This window comes from Spermophilus citellus (assembly GCF_964194105.1).
Source record: "Spermophilus citellus genome assembly, chromosome: 1".
NCBI lineage: Eukaryota > Metazoa > Chordata > Mammalia > Rodentia > Sciuridae > Spermophilus > Spermophilus citellus.
Window position 1 is genome coordinate 10,575,033 of NC_138182.1, and position 18,869 is coordinate 10,593,901.

At 37.0% G+C, this 18,869-nt stretch overlaps 1 protein-coding gene across 1 annotated transcript in view; it reads left to right on the forward strand.

Annotated features, from left to right (window-relative positions):
• The window catches only part of NALCN (sodium leak channel, non-selective), a 288,158-nt gene that overhangs the window by 127,830 nt on the left and 141,459 nt on the right, over positions 1-18,869 (forward strand). The window contains exons 11-12 of the mRNA XM_081302231.1: positions 4,498-4,665; positions 10,059-10,250. Coding sequence (XP_081158357.1) covers positions 4,498-4,665; positions 10,059-10,250 — 360 coding nt within the window. The remainder of the gene's footprint in view (positions 1-4,497; positions 4,666-10,058; positions 10,251-18,869) is intronic.

The window sequence follows — 18,869 nt, forward strand, 5'->3', positions numbered from 1 at the left end:
CAATTGAGAGATCTATTTATTTTCCTAGTTTTAAAATGTATTTTAGTATAAAAGGCAGCAGTATAGGTCCACAGCAAGCACCATCCATCCAATAAAGCATTTTTAAAAACTGTATAAAAAAAGGGAGAGAAACTACTTATAAATTTGTAAGCTATTCCAGCAAAACTGGGGTATAAAAAAAGGTACTGAATCAATTAAAAATGGAAGGGCAGGGGTGTACTATGAAGTTTGCAGATTGGCCAGCCAGTAAATCAATTTTCAAGCAATAATAAAAAAATTCTAGGTTAATTTATGATCATCAGGAATTAAACTGGGAGATTAAAAAAGCCAAGTAGAATGTTGAAGTTAACAATGAGAAATTAACAAATAGTGGACCATGCAAGAAAAAGTTGAAAGATGAAATATTGTGACATATAATAAACAGGAAGCACACAATGAAATTTAACTTTTGTGCATTAAATATGAACAGGATGAGTTTCCTAGTAAAAGACATAGAAATCAAATAATATACCACCTATAGAAAATACATACAAGGGGGCTGGCTAGGGTTATGGCTCAGCGGTAGAGCACTCACCTCGCATGTGCAGGTCCTGGGTTTGATTCTCAGCACCACATAAAAATAAATAAATAAGTAAAATAAAGGGATTGTGTCCAACTACAACTACAAAAAATAAATATTAAAAAAAAGAAAATACAAAGTGGCTCCAAAGTGTGGCTAAGAATCATTTCCACAGAACACCCCAAATATTAAAATATTTCGAATACTCAAGAGAATATAGAAAAAAATTAAGGAAAGTTCTCAAAAAGTAAGTATGACATGAGTCCAGAATGGAAAATAAGCCCCAAAGCCAGTGGCTGCCTGAGAACATTTGCTTTTCCCTGTTACTAGAACTTGCAATTTTAGGGGTGTCCCCAGAACAGAAGGGGCTGGAACTTGTACAAGATGAGATCTTAGAAAGAGACCCTGATAGCATCCAGACACATGAGGTCTGTACCACAAGAAAAGGAGGAAAAAGCCCATTCCTCAGAGGGAAATGATGACCATAACCTGGCTTGACCATTACCATTGACTGATGTCTCTGCTAAAAATACTGAACACAGTCTGCCTTCTTGTGGGGCTGAAGTTCCAAATTACTCGACTTTCGGGGTCTGAGAAAAGAGCCAAGAAATTGTTTAAGTATTCTATATTTGTAAATGGCACTGGCTTCCTGGAAGAACCAATTCTATCTGAGGGGAAAAAAAAAAGTACTCTACTTGCAGGTCTTGAACGTGTAGAAAAAAATGTGAAGAATTTCTGGAAAAATACAAACAACCAAAGGATGAGATAAGAAACATAATCAGAACAACAATGGAAAATTTTTTGCTCAACCATTGCAAAAATTTCTGTGCCTGTGTGGTTTTTCTAGTAAATTCTACCTAGTTTCAAAGATCTGATCATTCTTATTTTATTTAAGAAATTATAGATCATGCAAAAGGTAGAAAATTCTGCAGTATAATTGATAAAGCTAGCATAATCTTTACCAAATCTGATAATAATATACAACAAGTAAAATTAAAGGACAGGTTCCTAAATAACAGTAGATGCAAAACTATAAATAAAATATCATGCAATAAAATCCAACAGGTTAGCATTACCATCTAGAGTTTATTCCAGGGATAAGACAAATGGCTAACGTCAAAGGCGGCTGTTACATAAGTCAGTGCATAGGTCATTGACATATGGATCGTTAAACTCTCAAAGTAGAATAGGAAGAGAAGGAGAATCCCTAAACATGGTGGAAGTTCATTCCTAAGGCTCACTTCAGCGATTTCATATAAATTCTAAGGAAAGGCTTTTTAAAAAATGAGAACCAAATTATGGATTCTGGCTATTAGCACTTCATTATTTAGTGACTACTGTGCAATTATATTATTATAGATAATGCATTAATATAATTAACTCCAAAAAATAAATTTTGAAAAAGAAATAGTCTAAATGGTCTTTTTTGGTTTATAAATGATATACATATATTTCTATAAAGACCAGGAGACTTTATTAAAATATTATAATTAATAGAAAAAACTAATAAGGTGGGTATAAAATATCAATATAGAGAAACCAATTAGCTTTTCTCTCCACTGGTCCACTGGAACTAACTAGGTGAAAATATATACGTGTGTGTGTGTGTGTGTGTGTGTGTGTATATATATATATATATACACACACACACACATATATATACACACACACACACATCAAGTATATATACTAGGTAGAAATAAATATATATTTTATATATAGATACGTGTTATATATAAATTATCAAGGCCCACTTTGAGCATTCTGAAGAAATTTTGTGTGCATACACACACACACATATATATTTATAATGTATATTTGGACATTATATGTGTGTATATATAGCATACATTTAAGAAATACATATATACACACATATATGTATGGGAAATTTTATTTACAAATATAGAATATATTCCAAGTAAATGGAAAAGCATATGTCCCATATATAAAAAATAGATATTAACCTTCTAAAGGTCATAATTTTATATGTAAAAAGTAAACTCATAAAGTTGAAGACAGATATGACAACATAAAATTTATGTTAGAGCCAACTGCATTGAAGTTAAAAACCAAACTATCGACCAGAGAAAAAGTATTTGCAGCATGTATCATAAATAAAGATTAATGTCCTCAATATCAACAACTCCAAAAACTGATAAGAAAAACAAAATAATACCACAGAATATTGGCAAGGATATAAATGGTAAATTTAAATTACTTTAAGAAGAAATTAAATAGAAGTGATCAATACACATATATAAACAGATTAGAACAAATTATTAAGTTTGATTATACTGGTGCTATTACAGATTTGGAAGGAGTAAATTTTCTACATTGCTGGAAGACAAATGATTTACAATAGTATTTTGACATGATCTCAATACTTTCAAAACTTTAAAATATACAAAACTATTTTTGCCCCAGCAATGCCAAGTTTGGAGATCTGTTTTCAGGTACAAAAGCCTTAGTACTTACTGATATGCAGAAGGATGGCCAGTGCACCTGTGTTTTTGAAATAGTAAAATGTTTAACCATCTTTTCCAGTGATTCTTTTAAGTACAACTGGTCACTGAGTTAAGGGGGAGAGTGTTGAGTTAAATAGGTTGTGAATGCTATGGGGATGAAGATGATAAGAGTATAAGTAGGATCTTTGTCCCTTAATCTAAAGGGACGAGCTTGATTTCAAATGAGAAAAACAAGTTGCCAAGATCATATAAAGTGCAAGCCCCTTTGTGTGACTGCCTATGTGTGGATGAGGCTGGAGACAGTTGAGGAAGAATGTACAAAGATGTTAATGGACTCACCTGAGAAAGGGGAGCAATGGGGCTTAAAATCTCCTTGTGTATGTAAGATTATTTCAAAGTAAAATGTATTATTTTCTTTTTTTAAGAAGGGAAATGCCCATTAAAAATTAAAAGCAACTAGAGTCTACAGAAATGTTAGACTTGAGAAGTCATGTTAATAATACTCCTCCTATCTAAATTAATCTTCTGCATTGCTTTTATTGTTTGCTATCCTTAACACTCAATTCTTCTCCACATTTTCCAAATATTAGCAGAAGAATATCCCTTCTGATATTCCATATGGGCCTAGAAAGAGAAAGAAACCAGCTCTACCTTATTCCTGTCCTCCAGTAAATCATGTGGTATCTTCTCAGAGGAATGTGTTATGAGTAATCCCAACACTCACCCTTGCATTCCTTAATTAGAAGTTAATCTTATATTGCATCTTTTAATTCCAGTTACAACCTTCTTTATAAAATGACAATTCTTACCCAGAAGATAAGTAAAGGAAAATAACATGCTATTATGCTAAAATATGTGTATTTTATAATATTGCTATGATAGTAAATTCATGAATTTATGTGGGACATTAAAACATTGAATGAATATTAATTAGTAATATAGATTATTAATTTTCTGATTAATAAGATAGTAATTAGTTCATTGATTTCCATGTGCATACACACACATAAATCATTTGTTATAGAATCCCAATCTCTCTACATGTGGTGTGCCCCAAAGCATAGAAAGATCAATGATATTTTAATTTTTTACATTAGTTGAATTATGGTCAGTAATCACTTTATAATACACTATGTGCATTATAGAACTATGATCTTTAGAGAATATAATTTATATAAAAATATAGAATTTCTGTGTGTATAATTCTATAAATGTCTGGTTTTAAAATATCTAATGTTGGATAATAAACATTCAAAATCCCAACATGTTTTCTGATTGTCTAAGATAGCTTTAGTCTACTGTGTTCTAGATGGTCTATTCTAAACTTGCCTCTCTAATAAAATTATCTCTTGACCTTGTGGAACTCTTTAGTTTACATAACCATGGCTGAAATTCATGTACTGAAAAATATGTGAAATAAGTTGAAAGAGTGTTTTGGATTCCATTTTCAATGTCTCTCTGTTCCCCCAGGTGGCTTTTACAGTTCTTTTTGATTTGGAAGCTCTTCTGAAGATATGGTGTCTGGGGTTCACTGGATATATTAGCTCTTCTCTCCACAAATTTGAGTTATTACTTGTCGTTGGAACTACTCTTCATGTGTACCCAGATCTTTATCATTCTCAATTCACATACTTTCAGGTAATGCAAATAATGCCCATTTATCTTTAGAACATTTTTTTCTAGCTAAATACCAGTCACATTATTATAACAACTGTATTTAACCATATATTTCATATGTACCAAATGTGAATTTGAGAGAGGTCCTATGAAATCTTCTTAAATATCAGAAATAATTCATATATAAATTGTAATGATTATTTTTAAAACTCCTGAAAATTCACAAAAAAATAAACGCAGATGTTTAACATACTGTTCCTAAATTAGCAGAATATAGATATACATATTTATATACATATGGATATCATATATCTATACATATTCAGAAAATTTTAAACTGTATAAGCTGTTGGCACAAACTTTTAAGAGGAAATATGAATTTAATTCCAACTATATACCTCTCTTATAAATATCCTTGCTCAACAATTATTTACAATGGAAATAATAAAATTTACCTTTACAGATATTAATTAGTCATACATACTTTCCTATAAATAACTATTTCTTCTCTGTGATGATTGAATAATGGTACTTACTTTATAATAATTGGCTATTTTTCAACTGTGATATATTGAGTCATTGCTTTATAATTATTTGATAAACAGTAACGATCATTTGCTTTCTTTGTAATTGTTAGGTAATAGCAATATGTCATTGTCATTGTTAAGTTGTTGGCAGAATGGTAAAACATGATATGAAATATCATCACCAAAAACATCTCAAATATAGTAACTTTTCTGACTCAAATCAGTCATTTATATAATTTATTCTGGGAGTACCAAATGTGCATTTTTTTCCTAATAGATATTTCAAATAATTGGGAAATAATATGGCAGTGGAATTTTAAAGATTAATTTAAAGACATAAGATTCCAATGCCTTAGAACAAAGAAAACACATTCCAATTTCATTTATTTTGGTAATACCAAAGCTATCATTTTTATAACAATATGAACTTTAGCAAACAATATTAACATTTGTAAATACATGAAAAGCAAATGTCCTACAGACCTAAATGAAAAGCTGGGCCTCCAATAATTCCAGCAAGTGTACCTTTGGACATGTTATTCTGAGACTTAGTTATCATGGGCGAGATGGCTATTACCAGAGTTATACACATTTAAAATTCTTGATAGAAAATGTATGTTCCAAATATGTGTGTCATTAGCTGCTCTTGTACACTCCTGACTAGATAAGGTGCTAAGGTGGGCACTGATAATTATAGAGGCTGTATCAAACTGTCAAAACAATGAAGTATCTGTTTTACAGACCTACTAAATTCAAAAAATATCGTTGGCTCTTTCAGCCAAGGTATAGAATAAAATATATTCAGGGCCTTAAAATTGCTATGGTCTGTCAAAACTTATGTGCAAAGATTGTTTTTTGGAATTTTTTATGAAAATAAAAATGGAAACTGTTTAAAAGATAAACAATTGAGGAATAGCTTAGCCAGTCATAATGTGAATTTTACTATACAATGATGAGTATAATTAATCTGTAATAACTTAGAAATGTTTATGCTTTATTTACATGTAAAACAACATAAAGTTATATAATGTGTGTGTTTATGTGCCTATATATATGTAAAAAATCTATAAGTGGGAAAATTACTGGAAAGAAAGAAACCAACTTGTTATGGATTATTAACCATCTCTACTTTTCTACTCATCATCATCTCTGATTTTTCCTGCTAGTCTTTCTCACTGACTATCTAATATTAGCCTGCATGGCTCTAGCCATTTTGAAGATATAACAATGAAATATCTTGTAGTCAAATCATAGTGAAGTTTACAGTTCTAATTTGTATATGCTTCTGGATTATAATTTGTAATGGTTTGATTTATGCTAATGGTGAAGTGATTTTCATTTGAGTCTCTATATGTGGCCATATTTATATTTTTCTAATGACATTTATGAAGCTTTAATTCTAGAGAGGAAACAGTTCACAAAGGAGTCTATAAGAGAGTGTAGAATGCAAGTGCCGGAAATGCTGTAATTTAGAAACAAGCAGGGTGAAGGGCATGGTGATCATGGTGTAGATGCTATTTTACCTAAGTTTCCCCGTGGAGACCTGCTCTGAAAAGATTTCACCTGAGCAGAGGCTGAGTGAAGCAAGGGAAGGAACCACCAAGGCACGGGGGGCGGGGGGGGGGGGCGGTTTCTGGGCAGAGAGAACCACATGGCACAGGTCCTGAGTGGGAGAATGATTGACATGTTCAAGGATTAGCACAAAGGTCAGCATGCCTGGGCTGCAGTGAACTTAGGGCAGCATGGTCTGGGGGAAGCCATGCAGAATGCTTTGGTTCTTCCCTACCTTGCAATCATGGTCGTGTTGGCCAGTGGTTGATTGTGCTTTGACTGTTAACTGTGCTAAGCTCATTGCCCCATTTGTTATTGTTGCCTTAAGAGACAGAATGATTTGCCCAAGACTGTGCATCTAGCAAATAGTGGAGCTGCAACTTAGTTCCCAAAAGTTTAATTTCAGAGTTCATATTTTTAACCAGGCCATTTGTACAGCATCTCACTGTGAAACAACAGAATGATCTTGAAGGAGACCCACTTAGGCATTTGACTAGCAGAATGTGCTTTGGAAATAACCACACCATGTTCTAAAGTGCTTTATTTCATGTCTATAGGAACAGATAAAGAGAAAAGTATACTTATCTGCAAATATGAAAAGGCACAACTGGAGTTACTGATAAGAATTTCTCCTTTCTGGGATGCAGATTTAACCCTTTGAAAATGCTGATCAAATCATCAATGAGGGAACTGTGTTCAGTTCTGTTCTTCAAGATGATAAAATATTAACTGATTAGAATTGCACAGATATGCATAGGCTATGTTAATTAGAATTTGGGATGAAATTCAAATTATTTAGGTAATATTTTATATACGATTTTAATACAAGCAAGGAAAACACATAGTGCTGAAATTTGAGCTATAAACCAGTTAAATTATCCTTGGAATACTTGCCTGGATTCTGCTGTTTCTAGTTAGATTGAAAAAAATCTGATAAAAATGAAATCCTGCCAGATTATTATTCTTAATATTAATGTTAGGATGTTAGGATGTTGGTGTGTTAGTATACTAATTGTTCTAATAATAAAACCATTTTCTTTTATTTGGAAAGATTACCTGAGTGTACTATGTTCTGATTTGGAAATGCATGCCAAGAATTATAGCAAGGGCGGGGGGTAGGGTTGTGGCTCAGTGGTAGAGTGCTCGCCTAGCACAGGTGAGGTACTGGGTTCAATCCTCAGCACCACATGAAAATAAATAAATAAAAATAAAGACATTGTGCTCACTTACAACTAAAAATTTTTTTAAAAAAATAAAATAAAAAGAAATTATAGCAGGAGAAATGAGAGGTGGTTGGATGCTTAGTTCAAATAGCTTGATTTCTCACATAAATTTTTATTCTATAATGTGGTATTAAGGATTTTTATGCATCTTCACAACTTCCTGTCATTTGTCCAATTAATTTTCCTGCCATGTATTTATACTCTGTAAATGGTAGGACTGATGGAATTAGAATGATTTACTGAAGGAAGATCAAAAACAATAGGAAGCTAGTGACATTGCGGAGGCAAAAGCAAATATTTTGTTTACACATGTAACAATTAAACTCTAGTTTATAAAATGTGTTTCCTGTTCTATACACTCCAAGTACATGTAAAAATTAAAATCTAATTTTTAATCCATTTCTTATTCAGTACTATCTTCTAAATATAGCATTCCTCTTTCACAGACAACTTAGTTTCTGATTGATATTCTACTTACATTCTATTATTATTCTATTACTCTTCTACTTATCATCTTTTATTTATGCCAAGAACACAGTTTTCTAACTTAATATTTCTATATTTGAAATCTGCCCTAAAATCATTGTACTTTAATTGGCAGCATTCTTATTTATTAGAGGAACATAAAAAATCGATGACATCTTAGACTTAATGAAAAATGGCATTTTTCCATGCTTTTATACTTCAATTTTTTTTTCTTTTGTGTTGCTGGGGATTGAACCCAGGGTCTTGTGCATGTGAGGCAAGCACTTTACCAATTGAGCTATATCTCCAGCCCCTCCCTCAACTTTTTCTTACATACCAATTTTATTTTTCTGGTACCAGGGATTGAACCCAGGAGTGCTTAACCACTGAGCCACATCCCCAGCCCTTTCTTGAAACTTTTATTTAGATACAGGATCTGTCTAAGTTTCTTATCGCCTCATAAGTTGCTGAGACTGGCTTAAAATTCTCTATCCTCTTGCCACAGCCTCCCAAGCTGCTAGGATTACAAGCGTGCACCACCATGCCCAGCCCAATTTATGCTTCAATCATTAAAAAAAAACATCCTTAAGAGCTGTATCTGCTCCATGTGCTTTTTGAAATAATAGCCACTGAATCAGATTTATCCAATATAATGTTTGGCACATAATCATCAGTATTTGTTGAATGAATGAGTGAGTGAAATAATTTATTAATTAATTAGTTGTGGGTAGGTTCTTTGCAAATAAATACATGCAAAACTTCTAAACAAATATATATTATTATTTATCATATGAGGAGTAGATAACAAGCAGATATAGCAAAGGTCCAAAAATACAAGGCTTACATAAGATAGGTTGTTTCTCTTCAGTGGTTTCTGGGTGTCCAGGGAAAGTGGGTGGCTCTGCTTCACAGCGTCATCCAAAACACTGGCCTGTCAGGTTAGCTCAGACATGACATATTCTTTGCAAGCCTTCTACTTCTGGTCTGAAGGCACCACTCCATTTATTTCCACTTCTAGGCCAGGGGAAGGCATACAGAGGGTATCCAGGGCAAGTTGAACTTCATGTGCCAAGAGCTGCACAAATCACTCCTTTCATATCCCTCAAACCCAGGCCTGGTTCATGAGACACACCCAGCTGCAAAGAGTAGGTGCAGAGACAGTGTGATCTACCCCTAGGCAGCCCTGGCAAGGCTCAAATTCTGGAAGTTCTGTTATCTAAAGGAAGAAAGAGAAAATGGATACTGGGGTAGATGTCTCAGCCAGAAGTAAAGAATCCCTGATAAAAGTATATTTTTTCCATTTCTTTATGAATGTGTAATACTTAGAAAGGTTTATTTTATGGGACATTAAATATAACAAATAGTAGAAGTAGAAATTTTCTTAGATATTTGAACATAAGAAAATATCAGTTTTATTTTGAAAACATTACTATTTAATAGTATTTAAATGATCACATTATAGGTTAAAACACTTGGTTACCACCATTGGTATCTTGGTTATTCTATTTTTACTTTTAGTTTCTAAATGCACAAATAGAAAAAGGTGATTTTCATAGAGTACCGTAGAAAATGATGTTTTAGTATAAATTTCTTTAAGGTTGTATGTGAAGAAATGATCAAACACGTGTGTTTTTCTCACTCATGGTAGGTTCTTCGGGTAGTTCGGCTTATTAAGATTTCTCCTGCATTAGAAGACTTTGTGTACAAGATCTTCGGTCCTGGAAAAAAGCTCGGGAGTTTGGTTGTGTTCACTGCCAGCCTCTTGATTGTTATGTCGGCAATTAGTTTGCAAATGTTCTGCTTTGTTGAAGAACTGGACAGATTTACAACGTTTCCAAGGGTAAGAATTAAAACCGCAGTCAGTTTAATTCATTATGCTTATTCTAGTAATAATTTTTAACATCAATGTAATTTCACTTTAGTTGTGGTTTTAAAACTATTGTCATATTTTTGATAACTTGGATAATTAAATTTTAATATTTAAAATTCCCTTCTATGGGGTGCAGGTGTTGTCAGCATATTTTCAGCATTGGGAGATTATTCATCAATTCTAAAATTGTGGAAATAATATAATTATATGCTGAAACTGGTAAAAATAGAAACTGGGGTTCTTTGTACCTATAAATTAAAATATAGTGGAATTTTACAGTTAAATTTCCATTTGTTTGTGTGAGAGAGGTCACATTTTATCTGTTTTACAGGTCATATATTTTACATCAGGCATAATCTAAGAGGAAGCCTTGGATTTTTAATGTAATAAAATTCATAGACTTCAAATTTGAAGTCTCTTTAGGAAATATCTAGTTCATACCTCTGCATTCTAATGAGAGGCTGGAAAGCAAGTTAAAAATCAATCCATAAGCAGAACTTGTATATAAAATTTGGCTAACTAGAAAGATCCCAAAATGTAGACATAAGGTGTCAATGGGGACTTAGGATCTCCATGGAACTTTAAGCAACATGGGGTTGGAATTGTGGCTCAGTGGGAGAACGCTCACCTAGCACATGCGAGGCCCTGGGTTTGATCCTCAGCACCATATAAGAATAAAATGAAGATATTGTGTCCAACCACAACTTAAAAAATAGATATTTAAAAAATAAATTTAAGCAACATAAAATATATGGGGACCAAAACAAAGAACATATGTATTTTCACCAGAAGTTGAAATCGTAAGGCTTATTTATGGCAAGAATAATCTTATGTGTGTGGGGGGGAGTAAACAGCATAAAATATATGTTTTAATGTTAAGCTTTGAAAGCAAAAAGGCCAGTATTCCCAGTGGATAGACTAATACAGTTTGGAGTGTGTGTGTGTGTGTGTGTGTGTGTGTGTGTATGTGTGTTTGCCTGTGTGTGTTTAATTTTCTGCTAAATTTGTTACTTTAGTACGGACCATTGGAGTCCTTCCTTCCATCATTTATCTATACATCCCTAAGCTTTGGCTGAGTGACTATGAAGAGCCAGGGTTTTGGGGAATCCTGAACACATGGACACAACTAAGTTCTCTGTCCTCACAAAATTTGCTGTTGAGGGAAGGAGTCAGTAAATAAGCACAGGTTTGTCTTCTGGCCTTGGCAAAGGCCATGGACCCAGAGGGAAGGACCAGAACTGGGATCGAAGAGTCCAGGGAGGTTTGTTGGGGCCAGTGGTTACTGAGGGACAGTTGGAGGTCACCAAACGAGGAGTAAGGGAGCCATGTCCCAGGTCCCGGGGACAGCATGGGCTAAAGGCCTGAGTGAGCAGTTTCTCCTTCAGAATGTGAAGGGAGACAGCGGTCAGTGGTAGAAGAGACTCGAGGCCAGGGAACTTTAAGATGGATGCAGTGGGAGCTTGTCTAACTGATGAGAGAGAGCAAGTCGAGGCTGGGGTCAAAGACGTGTGTGATTCAGGGGGTGATGGCAAGGGGCTCTGGGGTCATGGAAGATGATATTCAGAGCCTTGGAACAGAGATTCCTCAGGCGTCGAGGCGGTCGCGAGGAACACAAGCCAATCACAGTCCCAGTCAGGGCCCTGCTCACTCACTGTGGCAGTGGCAGCAGAGGGCTCCCTTTCCCTGCACCGCATGGGGGAGGTCAGGTGCATCAGCACAGGCAGACCTGGGGAGAGGGAAAATCGGTTCACTGCTGAGCAGTCCTCTGTGCGTTTATGGCCTGGGGTGGGTGGGCAGAAAGTAGAAAGGGCTCATGGAATGGAGAAAAGTGCCCCAGCTCAGTCCCCAACAAGGAGGCCTCTGAGTAGAGGGAACTAAGCCATGAATGCAGCTGTGCCTGTAAGCATGACTGGCTGGGTGGGAGATGGACCTGGGTGCATGGCGGCAGCTCCCTCCAGAGAACCACGTGCCCTGGCTATGCACCAGGCCAGCAGGAGAGGGCAGCCAGGCAAAGCCTGGCCAACAGGAGGGGGAGCTCCTCCTCCCAGGATGGAGGGGTACAAGCAAGGATGAAAGTGCTATCACGAAGCCCGGATCCTCTCAGTCTGCCCTCACTAGGTAAATAAAGAGAGCAGACAGCCATGTTCTACTTGGTGACACGAGGACTGTTTTTGTCATGGTTTACCCTTTCCAGTGTGATTCCGCACACATTACTGAAGTCACACAGGTTCGGCCATTGTTCTAGGCTTAGGGAATCTAAGGGGGGGGGGGGTAGTTCTGTTCTTTCTTTATAGTTGTATCTTGATTTCATGTCTTATCTTCATCTTTTACCATCTCTTCTCATTTCACCTCATGGATTTTATATCCCTTACCCAAAACCTCTTTTAGCCAGATGGTTTGTGGAGTACAGAATTTCCCAGATATTAGAAAGGTACTTACCACCCCCAGAGCCATCTGAATCAGTACCCTGTAATCAGCACATTAATATTCCCATAGCAGAACACCAACCTTCAAACAGGATAAATAAAAACAGTTAGTCAGCCTTAGGTCAGATCAGATATCACCACTAAATAAACCACACACACACACACACAAAAGAACCTTTAGCAAATATAAATTAAATTCTGGAGTTGTAAGGAGGCCAACCAAGGTCCTGTGTGGAAGGTGTTGTATTCACAAGTCTACACTTCTTGCCACACAAGTCTTATTTTTCCTGCCTGCTCTATCACTTTTTTTAAAAAAATTCTAATTTGCTACATACAACAGCAGAATGCGATTCAATTCACATCACACCAACAGAGCACAATTTTTCATGTCTCTGGTTGTACACAAAGTCGAGTCACACCATTCGTGTTTTCCTACATGTACTTAGGGAAATAATGTCTGCCCCATTCCGCCATCTTTCCTACTTCCATGCCCCTTCTCTCCCCTTGGCCCTATCGGAAATTCCTCCATTCCTCCCATGCCCCCCCATCCCATTATGGATCAGCATCCTTATATCAGAGAAAATATTTGGCATTTGTTTTTTGGGACTGGCTAACTTCACTTAGCATAATATTCTCTGACTCCATCCATTTACTGAAAATGCCATGATTTTATTCTCTTTTAATGCTGAGTAATATTACATTGTATATGTATACCACAGTTTCTTTATCCTTTTATCTACTGACGGGTATCTAGGTTTGCTTCACAATTTAGTTGTGAATTATGCTGCTATAAACATTGATGTGGCTGTGTCCCTGTAGTATGCTGTTTTTAAGTCCTTGGGGTATAAATCGAGGAGTGGTATAGCTGGGTCAAATGGTGGTTCCATTCCCAGTTTTCCAAGGAATATCCATACTGCTTTCCACATTGGCTGCACCAATTTGCAATCCCACCAGCAATGTATGAGTGTGCCTTTTCCCCCCACATCCTCACCAACACTTATTCAGTTTGTGTTCTTAATAGCTGCCATTCTGACTGGAGTGAGATGAAATCTTAGTTTTGATTTGCATTTCTCTAATTGCTAGAGATGTTGGACATTTTTTCATATATTTGTTGATTAATTGTATATCATATTCTGAGAAATGTCTGTTCAGTTCTTTGCCCCATTTATTGACTGGGTTATTATTTTTTTATGTTAAGGTTTTTGAGTGCTTTATATACCCTAGAAATTAGTGCTCTATCTGATGTGCATGTGGTAAAAATTTGCTCCCATTCTGTAGGCTCTCTATTCACTTCATTGATTGTTTCTTTTACTGAGAAGAAGCTTTTTAGTTTGAATCCATCCATTTATTGATTCTTGATTTTAATTCTTGCTATAGGAGTTTTATTAAGGAATTTGGAGCCTAATCTGACATAATGGAGATTAGGGCCTACTTTTTCTTCTATTAGGCACAGGGTCTCTGGTTTAAGTCCTAGGTCCTTGATCTGCTTTGAGATTTAGATTATTTCATGAGTTTTGTGCCTGGTGAAAGATAGGGGCTTAATTTCATTTTGTTGCCTATGTAGTTCTGGTTTTCCCAGCACCATTTGTTGAAGAGGCTATCAATGTATGTTTTTGATGCTTTTGTCTAATATAAGATAACTGTATATGTGTATTTATATTGTGTCTGCATCCTCTATTCTATACCATTGGTCTACAAGTCTATTTTGGTGCCAATATTGTGCCATTTTTGTTACTATTCCTCTGTAGCATAGTTTAAGGTCTGGTATTGTGATGTCACCTGCTTCACTCTTCTTGCTAAGGATTGCTTTGGCTATTCTGGGTCTCTTATTTTTCAGGATGAATTTCATGACTGCTTTTTCTATTTCTATGAGAAATGTCACTGGGATTTTGATGGGAATTGCACTAAATGTGTATAGTGCTTTTGGTAACATGCTTATCTTGACAATATTAATTCTGCTTATCCAAGAACAAGAGAGATCTTTACATCTTGTAAGATCTTCTTTATTTTTTTTTTCTTTAGCATTTGTACTTTTCATTGTAGAGGTCTTTAACCTCTTTCATTAAGTTGATTTCCAAGTATTTTTTTGTGTGTGTGTGTGTGTGTGAGGCTATTGTAAATAGGCTAGTTTTTCTCATTTCTCTTTCAGAGGCTTTGAATGCCTTTGATTTATGGGTGTTGATTTTATATCCTGCTACTTTGCTGAATTCATTTATTAGTTCTAGAAATTTTCTGGTGGAATTTTTGGGTCTTCTCTGTATAGAATCATATGGTTGGCAAATAGTGCTAATTTGAGTTCTTCTTTTCCTATCTGAATCCCTTTAATTTCTTTCATCTAATTGCTCTGGCTAGTGTTTCAAGAACTATGTTAAACAGAAGTGGTGAAAGAGGGCATCCCTGTCTTGTTCCAGTTTTTAGAGGGAATGCTTTCAATTTTTCTCTATTTAGAATGATGTTGGCCTGAGGCTTAGCATAGATCTGCTCTATCACTTTTTTAGCTGTGTGACACTGGACAGATCATTCACTGAGCTTTATATTGTTTTCATATCCAAAGTACAGGAAAGAAAGGGTGTTTTCCTCCTGTGTCATGTGTACTGAATAATAACATACAACTGGATCTAGAAAGCACTTTGTTAAGGTTTGATTATACAGTGTGTTCTGTATTTGAAGTTGGAGATACCATCTGTGTCAGACAGGATGCTTTCTAGATCCCCCATGAAGAAGTCCCTTTGCATTCACTTTGGTTTTCAGCCATTATAGTAATCAAGTGCCATTCCGTTTTTGGACAGCCCATGACTCAGCTGTGTCCTTCTGCATGATTACTGGACCATCCTGATGACAGCAGCTCAGCATCTCTGCACCCCTAATCAGTAATTGAGCTGCTGACAGCATTGGCATCCTGAACGGGTGCAGTTGGGGGAGGGGCTGGATTGCTCCTTGCATATGAGCATCATTAAAAGTTAAAGCTCTAAAAAAATAATCAAATTTTATAAGAAGTGTTCAAATTTTTACAATTGTAAAAGAGAGTCATGATCATTCCTAATCAAATGAAGCACCATCCATGGTGCTCCTTGCTGGCTAGGGGTGCATTAGGAGAAATGATTCAAACATGTGCATCAACACCAGCTTTGTCGTCAGCACTGGTCTCTGGGGCTCACTTTTTCCCTGCTCCTGAAGCCGTCTTCCTTCTTATCTGGTGGTTGAATGCTTGGAGAGGGTGTGTTAATTATAGTATCAATGGAAGCACAGCCCATTAGGAAAACAAATTCTCTGTAAGAAAAATCACTTGATATACCATAAAGTAAAATAAGAATTGTGAAAACCCACAGTTTTTTCATATTGTCTTGACTTTAGTCCAGGCCATCTTGGGGGCTGGCTTCCAGCAACATGCTGTGGAATGGTGCAGAAAAATGAACTGAGGAAGCATGTGTGAGAGACAGGATGGCAAAGCATTCGCCTTGCAGAAAGGATGGGTCAGGCAGAGGCAGGAGCTTGGCTTGGCAGAGTGGGCTCAGGACTGGTGCCAGAGAAATCATTTTACTATGGTTGTCTCTCCACCTGGTCTGGATCCAGCCACCCAGTTGGTGAAAGCTCATCAGACTAGAGGTAGAACTGGACATTGGTTCAATTAGACCCCCTTGTACCTTGGGCTTTAGCAGCCTGCTGCAGAATCTCTAAAATGGCCTGGTGTGGACACATGAAGGCATTTTCCCCAGCCAGTTTTAGGAAGAGAAATTTGGAGGAGCAGAAAGAGCAGCAGCCCAGGCACACTAAGGGACCACCCAGTGCAGTGACCCTCAGATGAAGCACCAAAAATAATAGATGGCTGACCAAAATTTGATCCAATGTTCATAAGCTTATATGACGCACAGGATGTTAAAGTTACCCTTTAGCTCACTTTTAAAACACTCTTCTTCCTTCTTCTCGTATTAGGGATTGGGAAAATGCACAGATTCCGGAATCATGCTTAAACGCTTTTGATTATGCATATGGTCTTGGGTGACATTTAGTTGGTCTGACCTTCATTCATTTTTAAAATGGCAATGATAGACAATCAATACGATAAATAAGAACTCTATTTACAGATGATAAAACTGAAGCATAGTGTTTGTGCAACCCACCCAATGCTACACAGCTTGAAAACTGAATTGTAGCCATCTGTGGCCCCTCCCAACCATTATCTGTTAGGGCCCAGTGCACCCTGGCAAACATGCCGGAAGGAAGTCAGTTTGTCAGGAAATATTTACTGACTACCAAGAATAGAAATATCTTTGTCAACCCATGCCTGGAAGAAAAGGCATCAGGGGTAGTTCATCACAAAATTCCTGCAGGACTCAATGAGACCAAGGTGCATGAGTAACTAATATTGTTGGGGCATAGTCTGGGCTGATACAAGGATCTTATCAGGATCCTGGCCCTGTACCTGTTACAGGGTGCAGAAATCAGCATTGGTCAGAGAAGTTCCAAGACCCAAGGCAGGTGGAGGCTGCTCTGGGAGGCAGTTAGAGAACAGGAAGAATGAATGAAAATGCTGAAGCTTAGCAGACCCATGACCCTCGAACACTGTCAGGTACCACATGCCAGATTCTTCCTTCTTCTGTGGTTCATTGCAGGGTCCCCAATGTCCTCCATCATTGTCCTTATCTAATCTCATCAGAAGTGCCTGAATAACCTTGCCATGAAGGCATTGACTGGAAGTAATGGACATCTTGACTTTGACTGACTTCAATAATTAGGAAATTTATCTCAAAATTTAAGAGATGAGGTAGATTAGATTTGAGGGAGTCATGACTCTAGAAATCTTTCCCGGAGATTCTCTTTGTTGTGGTCTGGGTTGAATTGTGTCCCCTCAACCCCCAAGAAGATATCTTGACTTCCTAACCCCCAGTACCTCAGAATGTGACATGTTTGGAAATAGGAGCAAATGGAGGTAAAATGAGGCCAATAGGTGAGTCATTCAGTGTGACTGGTGCTCTTATGAAAAGGAAGATGTGGACACAGACAGACAGGCATGGAGGGAAGCCGACGTGAAGATACATCAGGAGATGTCATACATTTTAAGTGGCATCTGCAAACCAAGTAACACCAAGGAATGCTGACAAATACCTGCAGCTAAAAGACACAAGAGAAGATTTCCCCCAGGGTCCATCAGATAGAGCAGAGTCCTACCAACACCTCCATCTCAGACTTCTAGCCTCCACAGCTGGGAGACAGTACATTTGTGTCATGAGCCACCCCATTTGCATCACCTGGTCACAGAAACCAGGCCCACTAGTTGCCTACTCCATACTGTCTTCCAGGGTTGGCAAAGTGGAAGTAGCATCCCCACGCTTCATGATGACGGGAATAAGTGGGTCCTCACTTCCCGGGTCTCCTTCTTAGGAAGAAAAGGTCTCCCAATCTCATCCCTTCTGTGTTAGTCACTTTTTATCTGCATGAACAGAATGCTCAACAAGAACAATTAGGGGACCAAAAGTATACTTTCACTCATGGTTTCAAAGGTTTAGTTCATGGTGGGCCAACTCCGTTGCTCTGGGCGCAAGGTGGTAGAGAACTTCATGGCATAAGTGCATGGTGGAAGAGCAGTGCTCCGTTCACTGCATTCAGAGAGAGAGGGGAAGATCCATGTTTCCTGAGCATGCTACTGGGACCCACTTCCTCTAGCCATACCATCTGCCTATGGTTACCACCCAGTTAATCTATTCAAACTTGGATGGACTGATTTGGTTAGAGCTCTCATAATCTAATCTTTTCTCCTCTGAATAGTCCTGCATTAACAGGAGCTTTTGTTACAGATTTTGTTACTTCTGTGTTAGTCACTTTTTATCAGCATGAACAAAATACTCAACAAGAATGACTTAGAGGACCAAAAGTATACTTTCACTCATGGAAACAGGATCTTTGGGGGGAACACCTCATATCCATATCCAAGCCATAGCATTCTGCCCCAGGCCCCTAAAAGCTCACGTCTATCTCAAGATGCAAAATTTATTTAGTTCCTCTCTATACAGTTGCACAGAGTAAGCATGACCATTATGAAAGGAAGGAATAAGGACATAGAAAGAAGGATGGGACCAAGACGAGATCCCAAACCCAGCCAGGCAGATAGGTCCGCTAGTTCTGCATACAGCATCTAGGACACGTGGACGTGAGTTGTGCTCTC